We start from the raw sequence: 23,795 nt of genomic DNA, 5'->3' as shown, positions 1-23,795 counted from the left end.
TTTGTGTTTTTGTGCAAAACTACATGTAGAGGATGAAACAATGTTGGCAAATGAAATATGCAATGAAGAGTAAATTTATTCTATCAACAGAAACGTAAAAAGAGTAAGGGATAGACGAAATTGTAAAGTAAGGTAGGATTCGGCCTTTTTAAATTGGTTTACTCTACTCTCCCAACTTTTCCAATTGGCTTACTACGCTCTCTTCGCTCTAACAGCCCAATAATCAAATTGGAATGCACTAGTGCAATTCTTGAAACCTTTGAAAGCATTTTCAGATGAAATCACCCCTCTACGAGGGAATGTAGCTCACTCTACAAGTATTCACACTTCACCCTAACCTCAAAGCTCTCTTTATAATGATTATACCAATAGTCTTTTAGAGAATTACAATTAAAATCACGGAATTTCTCTTAGAGAGTAAGCAAACGGAATAAAACAAGTTTTGAGACCATTTTGACCCCTTTGGTCAACGTCAACCTTCAAGTCGCATTTTGACGAATATGTAGGCCTCCAAGCTTAATTTCCACGTTGGAGTCTTCTTCTAGGTCAAAAGAGACATTGAAGTGTTGGCTCTTAACTCAAAGCTTCAGCTGGTGTGAGCTAATCAACATTGTCCAACATTTACAAACAACTTGTAAACTTATCCGACACTTTCTCTACTTATCTAAAATGGCAAAACCCATCTTCTCTAAAATATTTCTTTCTGGATTCCAAGACTTGGAATTGGTACCAAAGCATCAATTTGAGTTTAAATCAAATTGACATAGAGATGAATCTTCATTTTGGTTACGTGGAGTATTCGCCACTTCGTCTATAATGTGAACTTTCTCTACAACATGATCCATCCGCACTTTATGATTTTACCAATTTCAATTTGTTCACCTGCAATCCTTGCGTCCTTGCAAGCATATTCATGTACTTGAGTTATCCAAGTTGTTCTCCTCTTAATCTGTCCATGTTGCAAACCAATCTCTTATTCCCCAAAGATTCCTCCAATTCTAACACTTTCTATGAGTGCTGGACACTCTAAAATATCAAAATTTGGCATGGGTGGACACTTAGGTGCCAAAATCGGATAATAAAAGAACATTTAAGTGCCAACGGTGAGAAATTTTGGCCAAACTATTGATGTGGCTTTTTCCAGCAAGACTTTAACTAAAATGACAATTCTTTCTAAAAAGATTATCCATGTAGACACCAATGCTGTGCTAAATGACTTCATTTTTGGCACTTGAGTGATCATTTTATACAAAAATTAGCACTTAAGTGTTCAATTTTTATCACGAGTGATACTTAAGTGATCACTTATACCATAACTTGACACGCAAGTGGTCCTTTTTAACTATGACTAGCACTTAAGTGAATATGGAAGACAATGTCATTTTAGACAAGGATTATTGAGTGGACATTCCGACAAGTTAAAATCCGACTTGGAAGTCAAATTTGGAATCTTTGGATTGGGATAGGTTTGTAAAAGTTACTATAGCGCCAGTCACTGTTCACCATTGTAGCAATAGGCTTGTGATAAGGTTACTATAGTACTAGTCACTGTTCACCACTCTAGCAATAGGCTTGTAATAAGTGGGTCTCGAATGGTCTTGACCCCTAGTCTTTGGTGTTGTCTTAATGTTACGTCGAACTTCTGGCAAGCTTGCTGAAATTGGTACTTAAGTATCCCATTTTTTTTAAGTGACACTTAAATGTATCTTTTAAAATTTTTTGACACTTTGCTTACTTGTGCCAAGTTTTAATACTTGCGGTATACTTTAGCCCACTTTCTAGTTAGTATCTTGTGTTAAAATGTGTAATATATTTTATTATTCTAAATATGATTCCAATATTATTTCCTAATAAATACCCAATGAATTCCCTATATAAATTCCCATTATTGCCCAATTTTATTACCCACGTGTATTAAGTGATATTTGTCCGTTATTACATTGCCATAATGGTCTTGATGGGAGATACCGGTAACGTAACCAACGGAATAAAAACGTTAGGTCGTCTGGTTTAAACCCTAACGATACAGAAAAACACACCATCAAGTTTTGTGAAGGGGATTCACTAGTAGAACAAGACGTGTGTTTTCTATACTACAGATCTCTCGTGCTGTGTGGATCCATCAAAGATTTTGAGGTTTCCCACTTCTAGATTTCATCAATGGTTGGAGGTAAGTTGATAATTATGTTTCCGCTATTCGATCCTGGATTTGTATGAATTTACCTGTTATGGACAAATCGGGATCTCCAAGTTTTGTTTATATGCAATCTCTAACAGTTGGTATCAGAGCCCTTATTTGCAATCTCTGCCTTGGTGAAACCTTTTGGAATTTATTTTATTGAATTATATGTGGATAAATTTCGGATTTGTATATGGCTTGGATCGGAATTGAGAATTCCGACCAAATTCGGGCCACCCACCATGAAATAATGGATCTGAATGATCACACCGCCATTAGGAAGAGAAACCCCTAAATTTTTCGACATATTGCTGATCGTCGAAGGTTAATTGAGCGGTGAAATTTTGGTGGTTAGGGTTTTATAGGGCAGATTGTTTTTTGGCTTAATTCTGGTCCATGCATGGTCGTTTTTTGTTGGATCTTGAATCTATTCGTTTGTCCCGGCGTTCTCTTCGAAACCCATCAACCAATTTGGTCGGACATGGGCTGTGGGAGGAGACCCAGACAGCGGAACAGAGGCGGTCGCGGCAGAAGGAGCGGTGGAAGAGAGCCCGAAAGAAGACCTGAGGGGCTGCAGCGGGCGCGTGCGTCACACGCACCCGAATGGGAAAAGCACGCGTGTCTATGGATTCTCAATTTTGCCCCTCCGCCTTTAGGAAAATTGCGATTCCGCCCTTGCCGGCGCAAAATTCCGATTTTGCCCCACTGGGGTGTGTAAACTTACAATTTTGCCCTTTTGGGTGTGAAATTCAAGTTTTACCCCTTAAAAGTAAAATTCCTATTCTGGCCTTGCATGTAAAATTCTAGTTTTACTCCTTTTGCACGTAATTTTACTGTTCTACACTAAGGTGCAATTCTATGAATAAAATTAAATGTCTAGTGATTCGTATATATTTAATTAATTAAGGATTAGCCACAACATCTTTGATTATATTAAATTATATACATTAAGAGCCTTTGGATCACATATAGTTAAAGACAATAATTGTAATTATTCACATTAATGTTATGAATTTTATTCCACGGGAATTTTCAATATATTAATGTGATTAATTAGGATGAAATATTATTTTATCTTTCTTAATTTACCCACAGGGATTAAGGAAGGGAATATAATTTGATAGTTTCATCATGAAGTAATTATGAATCAATTTAAATTAGAAACTTAACCCACAGGTAGTTTTTGATGTTATATGATTCATATTTTAAAACATGTTTTACATTGGTAAAATATGATTTAAGTTTATTTGCCTCAAATATATTGATACATAAGTTTCCTTTGATTATAATGCAGTTTTACCACCTACGATTAATTCTGGTATAATTGTTCCTGAGCTTACGGGAAATAACTTCAAAGAATGGAGAGAATTAGTTCTTCTCCAATTGGGGTGCATGGATCTTGATTATGCTCTTAGGTCAGACGAACCACCTGAACCTACTGATAGTAGTACTCATGCTGAGCATACTCATTATGCTCAATGGGAGCGGTCCAACCGTCTCAGTGTGATGTACATAAAGACAAAACTCTCTGCTAGCATTCGTGGTTCGGTCATTCAGCATAACAATGCCAAGGAATTGCTGAAGGCCATTGATGCACAATTTGAGTCTTCAGAGAAGGCGCATGCTATGACCCTAATTATGAAGTTCTCATCATTGAAGCTTACTAGTGTAAGAGGTGTGCGTGAGCACATCATGAAGATGAGGGACATTGTAGCTCAGCTGAAGAATCTTGAGGTTGGGATATCAGAATCCTTTCTTGTATACTATATCCTAAATACTCTCCCACAAGAGTATGCTCCATTCAAGATCTCTTACAACACGCATAACACTAAATGGTCAATTAATGAACTCATGACCATGTGTGTTCAAGAGGAAGAGAGGCTACTTATGGAGAAAGGAGAAAGTGCTCATATGGCAACACGGGATAAGTATAAAGGGCAAGGCAAGCAAAAGGGGAAGGGTAAGATGCCTCTACCTCCCCAAGCTGGCATTAAGAAGGAATCCAAGTGCTTCTTCTATAAAAAGAAGGGGCACATGAAGAAGGATTGTGCTAAATTTAAGTCGTGGCTCCAAAAGAAAGGTAACCAACTCACATGTGTATGTTATGAAACTAATATGGTTGATGTGAGTCACAACACTTGGTGGATTGATTATGGTTCTACAATCCACTTTTCCAATTCCTTGCAGGGTTTTCAGAACCAGCGGAATCCAGTGGGAAGTGAACAAGGCATCTATTCAGGAAACAAGATGCGCTCGCGTGTGGAAGCTATTGGGACATGCAGATTAGTTCTCAGTAGTGGTTTTGTTTTAATTTTGGAAAAGACCTTTTATATTCCTAGTTTTTCTAGGAATTTAATTTCAGTTTCAAGACTTGTACCTTTGGAATACTCCTTTGAATTTTTAGATTTAACATTCAATTTATTGTATAAATATGAAATTGTTGGGAGTGGTATTTTGTCTGACGGTCTCTTTCGAATTAATTTACAAGACAATACCGTTAATAATGCGATGCACGTTCATGATAATGCTGGGATAAAACGATGTGTTGTGAATGAGAATTCCTCTATGTTGTGGCACCGGAGGTTGGGACATATCTCCATGGATAGAATTAAGAGACTAGTAAATGATGGAGTACTTAATACTCTAGATTTTACTGATTATGACACTTGTGTGGACTGTATAAAGGGAAAACAGACCAACAAGTCAAAGAAAGGTGCTAAGAGGAGTACAGAAATATTATAAATCATACATACAGATATTTGTAGTCTAGATATGGACTCAAATGGTCAAAGATACTTCATTTCTTTCATAGACAATTATTCACGATTCATGTATCTCTACTTGCTTCGTAATAAGCACGAAACACTGGATGCCTTCAAGGTATTTAAAACCGAAGTAGAGAAACAATGCGACAAGAAAATTAAGATCGTGAAATCGGATAGAGGTGGAGAATACTATGGTAGATACACTGAAGATGGACAAGCACCTGGTCCATTTGCAAAGTTTCTTGAAGAGCATGGGATTATGGCCCAATACACTATGCCTGGTTCACCAGACCAAAATGGTGTCGCAGAAAGAAGAAACCGAACATTATTGGACATGGTGCGAAGTATGCTTAGCAACTCCAAACTTCCTAAATTTTTGTGGAATGAGGCTCTTAAAATAGCCATGTACATATTAAACCGAGTTCCAACCAAGGCTGTTCCAAGGACGCATTTTGAATTATTCAAAGGTTGGAAACTGAGTTTGCGACATGTACGTGTTTGGGGATGCCCATCTGAGGTAAGAGTCTACAATCCACAGGAAAAGAAGTTAGATCCATGACTATAAGTGGGTATTTCGTTGGATATGCCGAAAAGTCCAAAGGATACAGATTTTATTGTCCATCTCACAACGCTAGGTTTGTGGAATCAAGAAATGCTAAATTTCTTGAAAATGATCTGATTAGTGGGAGCGATCAATTCAAGGATTTTGTCCCCGAAGAAGGTCATTCAGATACTCAACCTTCCACCTCAGATACTGGATTGGTTGTTGCTTACAGCGCCCCTTCAGTTCAACCGATCGCTGAGCAACCAATCATTGAAGATCCACAACCAGCTGATATTGATCCAGTAAACCAAACTGTTTAACAATTACCAGATACTGTTGAACTTCCAGTAGAACAGCATACTCCTCAGGAGAATGTTGATGCGACATTAAGAAGGTCTACTAGAATGAAGAAATCAGCGATTCCTAATGACTACATTGTGTATCTACAAGAATCTGACTATAATATTGGAGCTGAGAGTGATCCTGAGTCATTTTCACAAGCCATGAGTTATGATAAATCTAATTTATGGTACAATGCCATGAAGGAAGAGATGAATTCTATGGCATCAAACGAAGTCTGGGATTTAGTTGAGTTGCCTGATGGTGCAAAGGCCATTGGTTGTAAATGGGTCTTTAAAACTAAGAAGGATTCATCAGGCAATATAGAGAGATATAAAGCTAGACTCGTTGCCAAGGGATTTACTCAAAGGGAGGGAATCGATTACACAGAGACGTTTTCTCCTGTATCCAAGAAAGATTCTCTTCGTACTATTTTGGCATTGGTTGCTCATTTTGATATGGAGTTACATCAAATGGATGTGAAAACGGCATTCCTCAATGGAAAATTAGAAGAAGTGGTTTACATGAAACAACCAGAAGGATTCTTCTCTAATGCTGGTGAGCATTTGGTATGCAAGCTTAAAAGATCTCTATATGGCTTGAAACAAACATCCCGCCAATGGTACTTAAGATTCCATGAGATCATCTCTTCATTCAGTTTTAAAGAGAATATCATGGATCAATGTATATACCAGAAAGTCAGTGGGAGCAAAATTTGTTTCCTTGTGCTATATGTAGATGATATTTTACTTGTAACCAATGACAAGGGTTGTTATATGAAGTGAAACAATTTCTCTCTAAGAGTTTTGATATGAAAGATATGGGTGAAGCATCTTATGTCATTGGCATTAAGATCCATAGAGATAGACCTCGAGATATATTAGGACTATCTCAAGAAACCTATATCAATAAGGTCTTAGAGAGGTTTCGGATGAAAGATTGTTCACCAAGTATAGCACCCATAGTGAATGGTGATAGGTTTAATTTAAACTAATGCCCGAAGAATGATTTTGAAAGGGAACAAATGAAGAACATCCCATATGCTTCTGCTGTTGGAAGCTTGATGTATGCTCAGGTTTGTACTCGACCTGACATAGCCTTTGCTGTGGCAATGTTGGGAAGATACCAAAGTAATCCAGGTATGGACCACTGGAGAGCTGCAAAGAAGGTGATGAGGTATCTTCAAGGAACAAAGGGACACATGCTTATGTACAGACGGACGGACAACTTGGAGGTAGTTGCTTACTCGGACTCAGACTTTGCTGGCTGCATTGATTCTCGTAAATCAACATTGGGATATATTTTTATGTTCGCTGGCGGAGCTGTATCCTGGAGGAGTGCAAAACAAACCTTGGTTGCCACTTCCACTATGGAGGCAGAGTTCGTATCCTGTTTTGAGGCCACCTCACATGGTGTGTGGTTGAAAGGTTTCATATCGGGGCTTAGAATTATGGATTTCATTGCTAGGCCATTAAGAATATTTTGCGACAATTCAGCTGCAGTTTTTATGGCTAAGAACCACAAAAGTGGTAGTCGAAGCAAGCACATCGACATCAAGTATTTAGCCATCAGAGAACGTGTTAAAGAGAAGAAAGTGGTCGTAGAACACATAAGCACTGGATTGATGATAACTGATTCTTTAACTAAAGGCATGTCACCAATGAGTTATAAGGATCATGTTTCTAGAATGGGCATTGGTCCAATCATGTAAATTTTTCTTTATATGGAAGAATTTATGAGACTTTTATTAATTTATAATGTTTTTCTTAATACAATTGTATACATTCAGTTATTATGAGAAAAATAATTACGTTTGACCTGGAGTAAACATAAGATTTATTCATTAAGTTATTTGATCACATATTGGTTGATGAAATACATTGTGATACATGGGAGATAATACTCGCTCTAAGAGGACTCATCGCCGTGATTCATGTGTTTTATTTCAGTATGAAGTTTGTGGGTTTGGGTTAATAATTCATTTGAAGGAATATTGGGATCAAGTGGGAGAATGTTAAAATGTGTAATATATTTTATTATTCTAAATATGATTCCAATATTATTTCCTAATAAATACCCAATGAATTCCCTATATAAATTCCCATTATTGCCTAATTTTATTACCCACGTGTATTAAGTGATATTTGTCCGTTATTACATTGCCATAATGGTCTTAATGGGAGATACCGGTAACATAACCAACGGAATAAAAACGTTAGGTTGTTTGGTTCAAACCCTAAAAATACAAAAAAACACACCATCAAGTTTTGTGAAGGGGATTCACTAGTAGAACAGGACGTGTGTTTTCTATACCGCAGATCTCTCGTGCTGTGTGGATCCATCAAAGATTTTGAGGTTTCCCACTTCTAGATTTCATCAATGGCTGGAGGTAAGTTGATAATTATGTTTCCGCTATTCGATCCCGTATTTCTATGAATTTACTTGTTATGGACAAATCGAGATCTCCAAGTTTTGTTTATATGCAATCTCTAACATCTTGTTCTCAATTTGCTGATTAAGGAAGCTCTTTGCTAGAATAAGCGTTCTGTTGTAAATAATATCAAAATACGAAATTGTGTGCGGAGGATATTTTGTTTGCACCCTCAGGTACTCGTATAGTTCACTTTGAATATTTCTCATCCTTAAAATACGAAAGGTGTTCTCTCAACAGTGTTGAATTGATATTAATGGTTTGAAACCAAACCAAACTGAAGTTTTAAGTTGGTTTGAGTTAGGGCTAAAGATTTTTCTAAACCGAAATTGATTTGGCGATCTGTAACGCCTATTCTTGTATGGATAGACTTTTAGGGAAGAAAATGAACAGGTTCCATCCTAGGTTTGAGTTCACATCAACAATGAACTGTTCCTCCTACTGGGTTTGAGCCTCGCTGGTGGCTAGGCTTGCCTCTAGCAAGCTTGCTGGATTGTTTGCTGGCGACTGGCGGTGGTGGGTGGCGGTGGATGACAATTGCAGCGACGGCAGTAAATGAAGAATAAGAAAATGAAAGAAAAAGAGAAAATATGGGCTTGATTCTAGAAATTGTTTTCGGGAACAAGAATCAACTTTTTTTTTTTTTTTTTATGACCCAGGGAAGCCCCGTACACCGACAGTGCGGTGGAGTAAACCCTGAGGAGGCACGCGAGTCACTACCACCCCTCGTGCCTTGGGTAAGTCACCTTTGCGATGCTTGGGAGTTGAATTCCTCCCCTTGCGTTAGGGGGAGAAGCTCGCTGCCAGCAGCGCCACCAAAGTGGGTAAAATCAACTTTTTTATTTATTCTTTATTCTGTTCCAAATTTACTTCTAGGAACAAAATTTTTACCAGACACAATTTTATTCCAAAATTACGCCCGGGAACAAAAGAATAGAAATTGCCACTGTTTGGCCGGTTACCAAACGGGCCCAAAATTGCCTTAGAGGTCTAACTCTCGACCTTTGTACTTATGGCCACTCGCTTGCATATAACTGAAACTTCTCAAACTTTAATGCAGTGACTTATGTCTAAAATTGGATTAAATCACAATATTTGAATACTACGAAAATATGATTAAAATGTTTCATCTTGCTTGCAAATGGACAAAAAAGCTGCATGCTACGAAATGAAGTTGTGAATAAAAATTGAAGAAATCCATCGTTGGAATATCTTTTTAAAGCATTTTATGCAATATCAAGTTAAATTTCGTGAAAGGGCTTATTTTCTTGAGCAAATTCTGGCATCAATCTTGCACAACTAACGTTACCTTATACTCAAAATCCTTTAGCATCAGATTCCTACTTGACCTACAACAGCTAATTTAGAAGCAGACTCGTGATTTGTGTAAAGCTAGTATGAACACCTAGAGGGGGATGAATAAGTGTGAAGACAATTTTTCGAAAGAACAATAGAAATATTTTGTTTCTAAAATAGGGTCTTAAGAATAACAGACTTTGAGCAAGTTTAGACTTTAGTAGTTAAATAGAATTACAAACAAAATAAAAGAGTTTAGGGAAGATAATAAGAACACATAAATTATAGTGGCTCGGCTTAAATCAAGCCTATGTCTACTCTCCACGCTGACAACCTACTGGCTAGATTTTACTAAGAACCAAAATAGATTTTATAGTCTTGTGATCTCAACTTCACAGTGAAGAGTCTCTACTGCTCTCTCACAAAGTCACACTAAGTGTTTCTCTCTTTTGTATACAACTTTGAGCTCAGTAATTGAGTAACAAGGAAATGGAAAGTTTCTGACTTTGAAATTTTTCTTTCACACACTCTATTGAACAATTGAAGAGTTCTCCTTAAATACTCATTCATGCCATCTCGACCGTTGGCACTTTTCAAAAGAATTTTTCCAATCTACCCGTTGAACAGAATCAATCAAGGAGATCTCGAGTCATTTGAAGATTATGATGAAAGCCCATCAATCATGTTCTCACATACAATCAAGATCTTGGTTTCCATAAGTAGATACTTTCCAAATTTTATTGGCAATCCAAAAAGATTTGATTTATCTAAATTGATTCAAATAAATATAATTAATCATGTAGGTGATATATCCAACTAGAAAGGCATCCATAATCCATAAGAATCGAACTCTTGAAGAAATAAACAAAAACTTGCATTTGGATAAGTCTTCATTCTTCGGTAGAGTTCAGTCTGGACTTTATCAGTGTGGGCAGACTTTGACACAAAGTCTGGGATACTTTAGACTTTGACACTAAAGTCTGGAAGTCTTTAGACTAGACTCTGGATAAGTTTTGTCAACTTCAAAACATTAAAGGAGTTTTCTCCAACAATCTCCTCATTTTTTATGATGACAAAACTTTTTTGTAGATTTAAGAACTTTTAACTTGTAAAATAACTCTTAAGTAGTACATGATATTTTATAAAAGTAGTTGATTAGGATTTGGATGCAACCACAGAAAACAAGTTAATCTTGAAAATATAAGACGAATATCAAGACTTAAACAACTATTCATTCAAAATCATTACCACAAAAGTAAGTTGTCCGCTAATGTCAAATGGAATAAAAGTAGGTAAAAGTTCAACACATCAAAAGTTCAAGTCAAATAAGTCAAATTTGCACCTTCTCCCCATTTTTGTCAACAACAAAAAGTGGAAAAAGTTAAAAAAAAAAAGAAGAGAGAGATGAAAAACAAATGAAATCAGGTTTGTTTTGGAATACGAACGAGCTGGAAATCCCCAATTGACTGAACTGTCTCCTCTACCTTTCGCATTGTTTCCTTTAGCTTCTCAACATCTTCAGCCTTGGCAGTCTCTTTAACTTGCTGTTGTAAAGTTTGAACTTGAACATTAAGAGCTTGTACCTTTTCACAGAGAGAATCCGAAGTAGATTGCAAAGTAGAGTGAAGCTTCAGGATCTCACACTCCATTCCATATTGATGTGCTTTTAACTCCACAAGGAGCTCTAGCAACCTTTGAAAGTCTGCAGAAGATTCTAATTGTACACTAGCCTCAGCATGTTCAGTTTGTGGAGTGTTGAGAGATGATGGGATATTGGCTCTTCTACTTCCAAGACTTGGAGTAGATTTTCCAATATCAGCTTCAGGAAAATGTGAAGCATAGACATTCTCTAGATTAGCAGGAGATCTACTAACATCATCATTTGTTAAAAGAGGAGAAGAAGAAGTACCTCTTTTCTCAAGAACTCCTATTGTTTTTGTGGCTATAGGTGGAGAAATGAATTCTTCTTCTTGTTCCTTCTCAATTGTAGTACCAGAGTGATGAGCTCCTCCAGTTCCACTCCTCGTCTTTTCTGAATCCGCAGACAAGGATATTGCAAATGTTGGTTCATGAGAGTCATCCTGACCCTCCTCTTCTTATCTTCCTTCTTCTTTAGCTTCTTTTCCCGCTTCTTCTCTGCCCTCTATTCCTTCTCTATCTTCTCTTCCTTCTTTGTCATGTTGCTGCTCAAAACTAACAAAACTCTGAAGATTTTTCAAGGCAAAAGATAGTAAGATCATTCTCATCCTCTTCGTCCTGTAGGATAAGAGATCTTCTCTTCTTGACAGGTTCACACACGATTTCTTTGCCTTTCCTTTTTGTAGTAGAGTCTTGTTTGGTTTTGCTGGAGGACTTTTCCTTCAAGCTCTCGATGGCCTTGTTCAGTTCTTTCAACCTCATATTGGACACCATCTTCAATCGTATAACCATAGGAGCAATAGTTTGAACACAAAGAGAGGCTGGAAACTCAATTTGAAAATGTCTGAATAGTTGTGTGACCAACGCTGAGTAAAGGAGCTGTCCTTTAACCTTTACAACATTCCTGTACATATGCATCATGATTGTATGAGGCAGAGAGAACTTCATTCCATTATTGATGGCAAACATCAATTTAGCTTCAGATCGGGAAACATTTGTCTTTGAAGTTGACTTTGGTTGGATGCAGTTGATCACAACTTTGTGCAGCAAAATATTCGAGACAGATAGTCTGGCATAAGTGATGCCTCCTTCAGGGAGTCTGTTCTTAACAAGGAATCTTGTTGCATGACCAACCGAGACATTTATTGGTTGGAAACTACTCCTTTCCACCCTAATAATGTCAGCCAACGTGTCAACATTTATCACATAGCTTTTATCATGCATAGTAAATTGAAATCTATTCGGGTCAAGAAAAGACAAGTTCGAATAGAAATATGCAGTCAATTCAAGATATGCGACAATAATTTAAGAGCAAAAGTTCTCTAGTTGAAGGAGAGTCAGCTTCTCCCTCAAGTTCACCTTTATCTTATCCAGAAAATCAAAATTGACCGATCGATGGTTCATCACCCCTACTTTCAGCAATTTGGAGTAAACCTTTTTGTGATCCTTAGAATGAAAAAGACTTGTTCCATCATCAGTCACTTCAGTAACAATGCCCATTCTTGGCTGGAAGTTTGAAAACATCATTTCGTCATTGTCTTTGCTTTCACGCTAATTAAAAGAACTAAAGTGAGGATCATTTGGAAAGTTTTGAAATGCCCTATCTATCACTCCTTCTGGCGCTATTCGTAATCTTTCCGTTGCTTGCAAGAACAGAGTCTCGTCCTTATATCTTCTTTATCTTAGAAATTCATCGATAAAAGACATAGGAGTACCACCTTGCTTCAAATTAAAGTAAAGCTTATAAAGAACCCGGGGTTTCAAGGTTCTAAGAGGTTCTGCGTCTTCCTCAATTTCTTCTTCCACTGATTTGCCCGGAGGATTCTGTGTAGCACGCTGTGGAGACTCTTCTTCTTCTTCGGTCAAATCAAAATGTGTAAGACCCTTAGGAATATTTCGTGGTCCCCTACTTGAGATCCGAGACGACTTCCTTTGAAAAGACATCTTCGAAGTCTTTGAGGATTTCCTGAACACGTTCAAGTGAAAAAGATGAAAACTTATGTAGCAAACTTGAGAGTAGAGATGAGAGTGTCGAGTCTGTATTTTAGGGTTTTCGAAAAGATGTGAATATAGAAAAAGACTCGATAGTATATAAAGGAAGTAAAATGGCGTTAGTCGAACTATCATAAGGAAAAAAGAAAATTGCCTTTAAAAAAATAAAAAATGCTAAAAAATTTAAAAATTCGAAAAAGATAATTTCTAATAATAATCAAGCAACGATTCAAATATCAACATACCTATTTAGAATTTTCATACTAAAATTAAATTACCTATATTGAAGAGATATTAACTTACCGAAGTAGTTCATGGACATTTTGAGTCTGATCAACTTTAGACTTTAATTAATAGGAGATAAGATATTCAATCTGGTGCGAATATACTTAAATAGATTTTTCTCCAGAGGTTTTTTAAATATGTTTGCCAACTGATTCTTCGAGTCAATGAACTTAATCATAAGCTCCCCATTTTGGACATGATATCTTATGAATTGGTGTCGAATCTCTATATGCTTTGCCATTGAATGAAGGATTGGATTCTTGATGAGATTAATGGCCTGGTGTTGTCGCATTTTATCTCAGTGCACAATTCTTCAATTCCAAAGTCTCTTAATTGTTGTCTTATCTACAAAATTTGAGAATAATAGCTTCCAAGAGCCACATACTTTGCTTCTGCTATTGATAGAGCTATAGTTCTTTGTTTCCTTGAGAATCAAGATACTAGCATGCTACCTAGTAGTTAACAAGTACCAAAAGTAATCTTTCTATTGACTTTACAACCTACTAAATCTACGTCTGAATATCCAAGAAGAGTGAAGTCTCGTTATTTGGGATACCACACACCTAGCTTGGGAGTAGTTGCAATATATTTAATGATACGTTTTGTAGCACTTAAATGAGATTCTTTGGGATCTGATTAGAATATAATACAGATGCAAACACTAAACAAAATATTAGGTGTAGATGCAGTAAGGTAAAGAAGAGAACCTATAATGCTTCTGTAAAGCTTTTGGTCTACTTTCTTTCCTCCTTCATCTTATCCAGCTTCGAAGAACTTGACATTGGTGTCTCTATTTTATTGCAATTTTCCAATCCGAATTTCTTGATGAGATCTTTTGCATACTTCTCTTGGTGAATAAAGATACATTTCTTTGATTGTTTAACTTGCAATTCTAGAAAGAAAGTTAACTCACCCATCATACTCATCTCGAATTCGTCCTGCATACATCAGGCTCGAGGTGCTTACTTCAATCCATATAAGGCATTTTTTAGTCTGTAGACTGAGTCTGACTTTCTTGGATCTTCAAACCCTGGTGGTTGTTCCACATGGATTTCTTCTTGGATGAATTTATGAGGAAGGCACTCTTTACATCCCTCTGGAATAACTTGAAATCTTTATAGCAAGCAAAAACAAGCAATAATCTAATTGCTTCTAATCTCGCCACTGGTGCATATGTCTCGTCATAGTCTATCTATTCTTCTTGTGTATATCCTTTGGTCACGAGTCTTGTTTTGTTCCTGACTACTTTTTCTTCCTTGTTCATCTTGTTCCTAAAAACTCATTTTGTCCCAATAACAGACTTACCTTTAGGTTTAAGAATTAGCTCCCAAACTACATTGATGCTGAATTGTCTGAGCTTTTCTTGCATAACTTTGATCCGGCTTTCATCAGACAGGGCTTCTTTTACACTTTTGGGTTCTATCTCAGAAATAAGTGCTAGGGCACTAGACTCTTCTCGCCTTTTGGATTTGATGTGAATTCCTTCATCAATGTTGCCAATGATGAGTTATTTGGGATGACTTGACTTATGCTTCTAGTTGCTGGTTGATTTGAGAGTTTGCTGATCCTTTGCTTTAGTTGAATATTCTAGATTTGCTTGTTACTGATATCCAGAAATTTGAATCTCTTTGGGAGAAGTAGACTTTATAAAGTCTGGAACAGGTTTAGACTTTTCAAATTGAGTCTAATCTGGTTGAGTCTCCTCAAATTTAACGTTCATGGATTCTTCCACAGACTGAATCTTTTTATTAAAGACCCTGTAAGCTTTGCTTATGATTGAATAACCAAGGAAGATTCCTTCATCTGATTTCTCCTCAAACTTTCTAGATTGATCAATAGGATTCTTCAGAATGAAACATTTACAACCAAATACATGGAAGTAAGAAACATTTGGCTTCTTTCCTTTATACACTTCATATGGAGTTTTCTTTAGAATAGGCCTCAAGAACACTCTGTTGAGAGGATATGTTGCTCTCAATTAAGAGGATTCTGGCCATCTCCTGTAAAGATCTACTATTCCTTTCCATGACCCCATTTTGTTCTAGAGTGTATGGAAAAGAGAAAACACGCTGGAAACCAAATTCATCATAAAACTTCACAAATGCTTGATTTTCAAACTCATCTCCATGGTTTGTTCGTATGCTTGAAATAACATATCATTTTTCATTTTAAACCTTCTTGTCAAATTTTGAAAAGTGAGAGAAGACTTCAAACTTATTTGCCAAAAAGTAAACCCAGGTAAAGCGAGAGTAATCATCCACAATTACTAGACATTATTTTTTTTTTCCACCAATACTTTGAATTTTGGTTAGTCCAAAGATGTCCATATGCAGAAGTTGCAAAACTTGATTGGTAGAAACTTGATTTACAGGTTTAAAGAAATTTCTAACCTGTTTTCCAATACGCATGGATTGCATAATTCAAACTTTTGATAAGTCAGGTTGGGAAGACCACGAACAAGCTTCCTGGAAGAAATCTTGGCAATTTGCTTTATGTTAACACGATCAAGCTTTTGATGTTAAAGATTTGCTTCATCTTGAATATATATAAGACACTAAGAACTTTCTAATTTTATATCCAGAAGGTAAATATTCTCATGCCTTCGTCTAGTGAAAGATTAAGAGAAATCTTTATTCATTCCCAAATAGATGCATTTTTGAAAATTTATTTTGAATCTAGTATCGCAAAGTTGACTTAGGTTGAGTAGATTGTAACTCAGATCTTCCACTAAGGAGACATTGTTGATAATCAGGCTTCTGATTATCACGGTTTTACATCCAATAATTCTTCCTTTACTATTTCCACCAAAGGAAACTTTTCCACCATTCATTTGAATAAGTTTTATAAAGCAGCTCGAATCTCCTGTCATATGTCTCAAATAGCCACTATCCAAATACCATTTGATCTTTTTCTTAATAGTAACCTGCAATTATAAGAAGAACTCAAGTTTTCTTTGGTACCCAGATTCTCTTGGGTCCAAGAGAGTTAGCATTAAAAACAGTCTTTGCCCAGTCATTCTTAACAGGTCTCCAAACTTTGGGACATTCCTTCTTGAAATGATTTGAGCTGTTATATTTTGAACATTTGAGATTACTTCAGCCAACATGTTTTACAAAAACTTTTTGAAAATGATTTTTGTAGAATGCTTTTATAGATCTTTATTTGAGTCTCTCTTTTACATTGGGAAAATTTATTAATAGAATAGTTTCTGAAGTCATACCCAAACCAAATTTGTTGAAATAAGGTCTTTGTACTAAAAGAATTTTCGCTAACTTCTCAGATCCTTTTGAAAATCTTTTTGTGATATTTGAAATATCTTCTTTCAAAAAGACATTTTCCTTCAAAGGAGAATCATAATTTATTTTCAAATAAAAAAAAACTCTTATCCAAACTTTCAAAAAAAAAAAAAAATTCAAGAAGTTTTCTATTGCCTCAACTTGGATTTTTTTTTTCTTTAGTTCAAAAATCTTTTTAAGAGAGGTTTTGAGACTGAGACAAATTTCTTCCATGTACTTCGAAACTTTAATAGGAATTTTTAAATCACTAACCTTAAGTTCTTTGTCTGAGTCTAAATTGGAGTTTGTTTTTGATTCTGAGTCTGAATGAGCTATCAAACAAATATTGGCATATTCCTCTTCACTTTCCTCACACTTAGTGTGACTCCAAATTTCAGCTTTGAGAGCCTTTTTGTATTTCTCAGTTCTTCCATTCTTTTTCTTTAACAAAGGACAGTTGGGTTTGATATGCCCATTTTTTTTTTTTTTTTTGCATTCGTAGCATATTACTTCCTTTGCTAGTTTCATTTTCTTCAGTCGATCTCTTTTGGAAATTTTGCATGTTCTACTTCTTCTAGTTGAATATTCTTCCCCTTTTATTCAACTTCCTGAACTTCTTAATCATAAGTGCTAGCTTTTTATCGTCCATGTCATCTTCTAAATCTGTATCATCAGAATTATCGTTAGATTTTAAAGCAATTGACTTCTTACCTCTTGAATCTTCTTCCTCATTGATCTACTCCACTTCATATGATTGAAGTGTGCCTACTAGTTCATCTACTGAAAGAGGCATGATCCTTTGGGTTTCTCTAATTGACGTCTTCACATAATTCTGGTCTTTGGAGAGTCCACGCAGCAATTTATTGATCTTCATTGGTCCTGAGATTGGTTGTCCTTGATATGCCAATTCATTCATGATTTTAGTGAAACGACTGAACATATTAGTGATGGATTCTCGAGGTTTCATCTTGAAGGCTTCATACTGTCTGAGTAGAATGTTGATTTTCATTTCCTTTACTCGATTAGTTCCTTCATAGGTAACGTGTAATCTATCCTAAACTTCTTTTGTTGTTTCACAAGAAGAAATTCAGTTATACTCAGTCAAAGATAAAGCGTAGTATAAAGAGTAGATATCTTTAGTATCAAGAGCTTGTCTCTTGGTTAATTTTGCTTGTATTATTTCACTAGCATCCACAGCTTCTTTTCCTCTTTTTGAGGTTGATGTAGCTTTGGAATTTATCCATTTTTCTACCACATCGCATTCTAGGGGATCTTTCGATCTTAGAAATGCCTTTATCTTATTTTTTTCACACATTGTATTCCTTCCCATCGAAGTAAGGAGGTCTGGTGTCAAGAGGTCTGGTGTTGCTTTGACCTTCGACCAATCCTGGAGCCAAAATACTAACCATAGATCATTAGCTTAAAAGTAAAAACACTTCAATAAAATAAGCAAACAAGCTCTGATATCAATAGTTAGAGCTAGTATGAACACCTAGAGGGGGGGTGAATAGGTTTGAAGATAATTTTTCGAAAGAATAGTAGAAATATTTTGTTTCTAAAACAGAGTCTTAAGAACAACAAACTTTGAGCAAGTTCAGACTTTAGTAGTTAAATAGAATTATGAACAAAGTAAATGAGTTTAGGGAAGATAATAAGAACACATAAATTATAGTGGTTTGGCTTAGATCAAGTCTACGTCTACTCTCCATGCTAACAACCTACTGGCTGGATTTTATTAAGAACCAAAAGAGATTTTACAGCCTTGTAATCTCAACTTCACAATGAAGAGTCTCTACTGCTCTCTTTTTCCCTTTTCGGGTAAATTCATCAGTACATAATGATCTTGAATGAAGCTCGAGTTTTAATTCTCGATAGATCTCATCCGCTGAAGCCTACACAGGGCACTTACCAGAAGCAATTGATGTTACACTGGTCTAGTGCCCTTCTAACAAGTTCAATGTCACATTTGATGTCACATCCTAATTTTAACCTTTTCTGGCAATTATTTCCTGAGTCTTCACATTCATTTTTCCTGCCCCGAACCTAAAGCAACGGCTGATGTCTTCCTGACTTGGAACTCCATTTGCTCTTGATGCTGATTGGTAACGACTCAATATTCTTCTGATGCACTGAACAAGTACCTATTTGTAAAACTACAAATTGTTACTAGAGCATAAAGGGAATTGACACGACATTCTATCCTATTTGAGATACTTAACTGCGTTTATTGCTCAAACCTCATGGACAGATGACAGCATTGAGATAATATTTCTTTCTTGATTACATGAGGGGAAATTTTACTTCAGTATATTTATGCGTCATCTGCAGATTTTACAAACTCCTGTTGAGAATGGATTTTGGGGTTTCATTAAAGAAAACAAGTGATCACTGTAACGAATAGCTAACAATGGATGAGAATTGAGAACTTCTACTTTGATTATTCTTTGCTGGACTTTCTAAACATTCTGTTAACAATCCTGATTTAGAAGGCTTCTCACCGTATCCTTTTCTTGAATTATCAAATCTTTCCATCGTTCCATAGTAAAAATGTGAGAAAGGTGGTCTTACTCTTTCCTTTCCAACTAGTAGCTTTGATGTTGATCTCTCCCTCCCGGCCAGCTGTGTTCTAGGGGTAGTCTCTTCAAAGTGAATTTTCCCTAGATGATTCTGAATCACAGAAAAGAATTGGTTCAAAATCTACAAGAAATATGATGGTCCTACTCCGCATGTTCTCATCACCGCAACAACTGCCCACCTCATGCAAACTAGCCGATTTAAACACTGAGAATCGCATCATCCCATTAAACCGAACTCTTACAAGCAAGTCCCTGTTCACTGTAACTCCAATAACTAGATAGATAAAACAAAATGCTCTTCAGACAACTCCTAGAATTAGATATAGAAGCCACTTAAAACAGATTATTCTCTGGGCCCATCCGAGATTTTTCAGTAGTAACCAATGTCTGACCTGATATGCACAAGCTGGCTGTATCTCCGTCCTGCTTCTGTACGAATGGATGCTCCAGTTAGTCGCTGAACACAAACGACATCATTTTCCAACGCTTAAATTCCCATTATAAATCAACAATATGGCTTTCATTCATCTCCTCTGCCTAATTGTCTTGCTTTCCAATGTCCATGACAACCTCTGTCTTGCTGATGATCTAGCATCTCTGACTCACTCAACGAGCAGCAACTTGCAAACCTACGTTGTCCAAGTGACTCCCCCCAATGACCAGGACTCTTCTTAATTGGTAGATCTCAAGTCTTGGTACCACTCACTTTTTGCCGACAAACTCTACCAACTCGGAGAAATGGCAGCGTGTGCTGTACTCTTACCAAAATGTGATGATTGGTTTCGCAGCAAGACTGACTCTGGATGAAGTCACTGCGATGCTGGACAAGCAGGGATTCATGGCGGCTCAACTGGAACAAATTTATCACCTCCAAACAATGCACAGCCCCCAGTTCTTAGGCTTACCGCTGCATGGAGGATCTCTCAATGGTTAAACTATGGAAAAGGGAATTATCATTGGCGTGGTGGATACAAGAGTAATGCCTGACCACCCTTCATTTAGCAGAGCTCGAATGCCACCGCTGCCAGCCAAATGGAAGGGGAGGTGCGACTTCAAGCCATCCCTATGCAAGAACAAATTGATCGGGGCTAGGGCCTTCAACAGCTCAGCTAAGAAAAAATGCAACCATGCCACCAACGGATGATGTTGGGCACGGCACTCACCCTCCAGCATGGCGGCTGGTGCTTCTGTGCTGCATGCCAATATGCTTGGGATGGCTGATAGCACAGCTGTTGGCATGGTTCCATATGCTCACTAGGCAATCTACGATATATTGTTTTGAGGGTGACATGCTTGCCGGACTTGATGCTGCCCTTGCAGACGGTGTTGACATGCTTTGAGTCTCGCTCAATGGTCCCTCCCATCCATTTTATATGGACAGCATTGCCGTAGAAACTTTTGCAGCCATTCAGAGAGGGATCTTCGTCTGCTGCTCTGCTGGGAAGTCTGGTCCTTACTCTGCTAGTGTAAAGAATGTAGCTCCATGGATGCTCACTGACTGTCTGGGAAAGCACCATCGATAGGAATATAGTCTCCAACATAAAACTCTGGAGTGGAGAGGCATATGAAGGTGAGACTGTATATCAACCTTCCTCCCCTTCAACTTTATCGCCTGGAATTGACGGTACAGCAGAATCCATACATTGTGTCCTGGGACATTTAAGAAGCAGTCAAGTGGAAGGGAAGATTGTCTTTTGAGAATATGGGGATGTAAGCCAGTTTGAACAATCAATCGAGGTGAAAGGAGCTGGGGGAGCCACTATGATTTTGATGAACCCAGAATTTTATGAATTCAATATGGTAGCCAATGCTTGCGTCCTTTCTGCGTCTCAAGTCAGCTACTTTGCAGGTATGAAGATCAAAGCCTATATTAATTCGGCCAAAACTCCCACCACTACAATCGTGTACAAAGGAAACATGTATGGATATCCAACTGCTGCTCCCACTTGCTGCCTTCTCTTTGAGAGGCCCAAGCTTGGTTAGCCCCGGAATTCTGAAGCCAGACATTATTGGTCCTGGTTTGAATATATAAGGAGCATGGCCATTTCTCATCAGAAATGATACAAGAACAAAGTTTTACTTCGACATCCTTTCTGGCACATCCACTTCTTGCCCTCATCTTAGCGGCATTGTGGATTTGATAAAGGCCGTTCAATTGGACTGGTCTCCAGTGGCAATTAAATCTGCGATAATGACTGTGGCTAAGCAGCTTAACATCAAGGAAAACCCAATCCTGGACAAAAGACTTAAACCTGCAGATGTCTTTGCCATCGGAGGAGGCGATGGGGATCCTATAAAGGCCATTGACCTCGGATTCATTTACGACATTCAACCCGATGATTACATTCCTTATCTCCGTGGTATGGGATACACAGACAAGCAGGTGGCTACAATTGCTCACGAACCAGTGAAGTGCTCATCTAGCATTCCTGGGGGAGAGCTGAATTACCCTTTGTTCTCAGTTACCCTTGGACCGCCGCAGACTTTTAACAGGACTGTGACTAATGTCGGCAAAGGAAATTTGTCTTATGTTGTCGTGATTGTTCCCCCACAAGGCATGTATATCAGCGTGGTGCCTTCCATACTCAGCTTCTCAAAGTCAAACGAGAAAGTGACGTATTCAGTGACATTCAGCCGCGCAAATTCCACTGGCAAGACCGGCAGTTTCTCCCAAGGATATTTGAGGTAGGATTCTGGGAAGTACTCTGTCAGGAGTCCTATTTCAGTTATGTTCAACTAAGGATTTTTGGAGTGCAGAAACAAATAAATTAATCTGGATTGTAATTTTGCATCACCACAAGTCCACGACTCTCTGATGAAATAAAGCATAAACAGTACGCTCTGATTTCCCTAGGTGGGCAAAAATGATGTATATCTTCTTTGCAATATTACTACTACTTATCAGCATACAGTAGAGTAGCTACATGAAGTAGTTTCCATTCTAGACCTTATATATTTACTCAGCTAGTTTGGAATTGATGATCTGCACAGAAGATAGCGAGAGAGAGAGAGAGAGAGAGAGAGAGAGAGAGAGAGAGAGAGAGAGAGAGAGAGAGAGAGAGGTTGGATAACAGAGTACTCCGAGTACGCATGACACGAAAATGTTAGGATGTGGTGGACTAATGAACAGAATCGCAAATCCAATCGCATTTTGGCAGGCTTTTGCCATTGATTAATACAATAAATAATCAACCTCAGCAACTTAGTGTTCTTCGACATATGTCTCCCTTCAAAGTGCTGATACTCTCCAAAGTCTCTCCAAATAAATTCAATAAACTCTACTACTGGAGCATAGAGAATTCAGTCGCCTCATCTGCATACATAATCTACCCCTCATCCGTTTGTTGGAGACTTCAGTCCAGCGAGTTGAAACGAAGAAGGTTGAGAACATTGTTGCAACAGATTGGAAAATTATTCGCAATTATCATGACCATCCTCTCGGTGGAATTCAGGTATCATCTGAATCTTCCATAGTAAGAAATGGCAGCTTCTCTTCTCAGCAGTCTCTTCATTGTTTGGTCTCCACCGGTTGTAGTTCATTCTTTCTCACCGCAATGTAGCTAAATGTTTGGTTACTGAGGGAAAGCAACTATGGTTGTGGCTTGCAGATATAAGCAGGAGGATCTGCAATGTGCTTTAGCTTCTGATTGTGGATTTCAACACAAGGTTGAATAAATTAACTTAAAGCAACTTACGTGAAGCAAGGTCCATCCATATAAACAACGTTGAATAATGCGCATAGAAAAAGCTGATAGCACTGTTGTTAACATGATCCAGTTAGGACTTTATATTCATGAGATAGATGGTCACATGTGTGTATGAAATATATTTTATGATTGTCTTGAGGATAGTAGTTCCCATGATCATAATTAGGTAGTTGATTATTACAATTCAATTTAGGAGCATTGCCGAACCAACAATGTAATTGGGGACGGGAATGGAACTTTCCATGATTTAAAATTAGGAGATAGTTTATGTCACATCTGGTAGGATTCAACTATTATCAAATTATTTTGGAGAATTGTAACATCCATTACACTATTTCAATTTGGAAGGCTCGAATTGTGCGTGACGTTCTTTGTTTCATACATCTACTATCTCATATTGCTGGTCTTGATTATCACTTTCTGAAAGTAATTAATGAAGAGTTCTTAAATCGCTATTTCATGAAGTTCATAGTTTTAGAAAAACATGTAAATTAATTGGCGACACTATTTTACTTGACACAAAATACTCATCTTTATCTTGAGTTCTTACTTATGGAGATACAAAAAAATCCAAAATTTATTTTATTTACTAACCGATAAAGGCAATTATACTAAATTTATTTAATTGGCTTATAGTTTTTTTCTAGAAAATATAGAATTGTTGAAAAAAGGGTGAGAAAGCCACGCCATTGTCATCTTTTTGAATGGCGGGGCCATTCAAGACAAATGGCCCGGCCCCCTTCAAGTTACTGGGGACTGGATACCTTC

At 37.3% G+C, this 23,795-nt stretch overlaps 2 protein-coding genes across 2 annotated transcripts; both read left to right on the top strand.

The window, feature by feature from the left end:
• Positions 1–6,851: 6,851 nt before the first annotated feature.
• On the top strand, positions 6,852–7,538 carry LOC139881562 (secreted RxLR effector protein 161-like). Its single transcript, XM_071866013.1, has one exon. The coding sequence runs from the start codon at positions 6,852–6,854 to the stop codon at positions 7,536–7,538; it is 687 nt and encodes a 228-aa protein (XP_071722114.1).
• A 13,579-nt stretch (positions 7,539–21,117) lies between these two features.
• On the top strand, positions 21,118–22,995 carry LOC139881561 (subtilisin-like protease 4). Its single transcript, XM_071866012.1, has 3 exons — positions 21,118–21,298; positions 21,354–22,005; positions 22,929–22,995. Exons 1-3 carry the CDS (start codon positions 21,118–21,120, stop codon positions 22,993–22,995), a joined length of 900 nt encoding a protein of 299 aa, XP_071722113.1.
• Positions 22,996–23,795: the final 800 nt, after the last annotated feature.

The sequence above is a fragment of the Rutidosis leptorrhynchoides genome, unplaced genomic scaffold (genome assembly GCF_046630445.1).
Source record: "Rutidosis leptorrhynchoides isolate AG116_Rl617_1_P2 unplaced genomic scaffold, CSIRO_AGI_Rlap_v1 contig171, whole genome shotgun sequence".
Classification (NCBI taxonomy): Eukaryota; Viridiplantae; Streptophyta; class Magnoliopsida; order Asterales; family Asteraceae; genus Rutidosis; species Rutidosis leptorrhynchoides.
The sequence above is the reverse complement of the archived record's forward strand: the minus strand, read 5'-3'. Positions and strand labels throughout refer to the sequence as shown.

Bases quoted from the DNA above. Each gene is read 5' to 3' on its own strand.
- LOC139881562 (XM_071866013.1), top strand. From the start codon at position 6,852: ATGAAGAACATCCCATATGCTTCTGCTGTTGGAAGCTTGATGTATGCT.
- LOC139881561 (XM_071866012.1), top strand. From the start codon at position 21,118: ATGGTAGCCAATGCTTGCGTCCTTTCTGCGTCTCAAGTCAGCTACTTT. The intron at 21,299-21,353 runs GTTAGCCCCGGA...TGAATATATAAG, and splicing joins CTTTGAGAGGCCCAAGCTTG to GAGCATGGCCATTTCTCATC. The intron at 22,006-22,928 runs GTAGGATTCTGG...TGTGGCTTGCAG, and splicing joins TTCTCCCAAGGATATTTGAG to ATATAAGCAGGAGGATCTGC.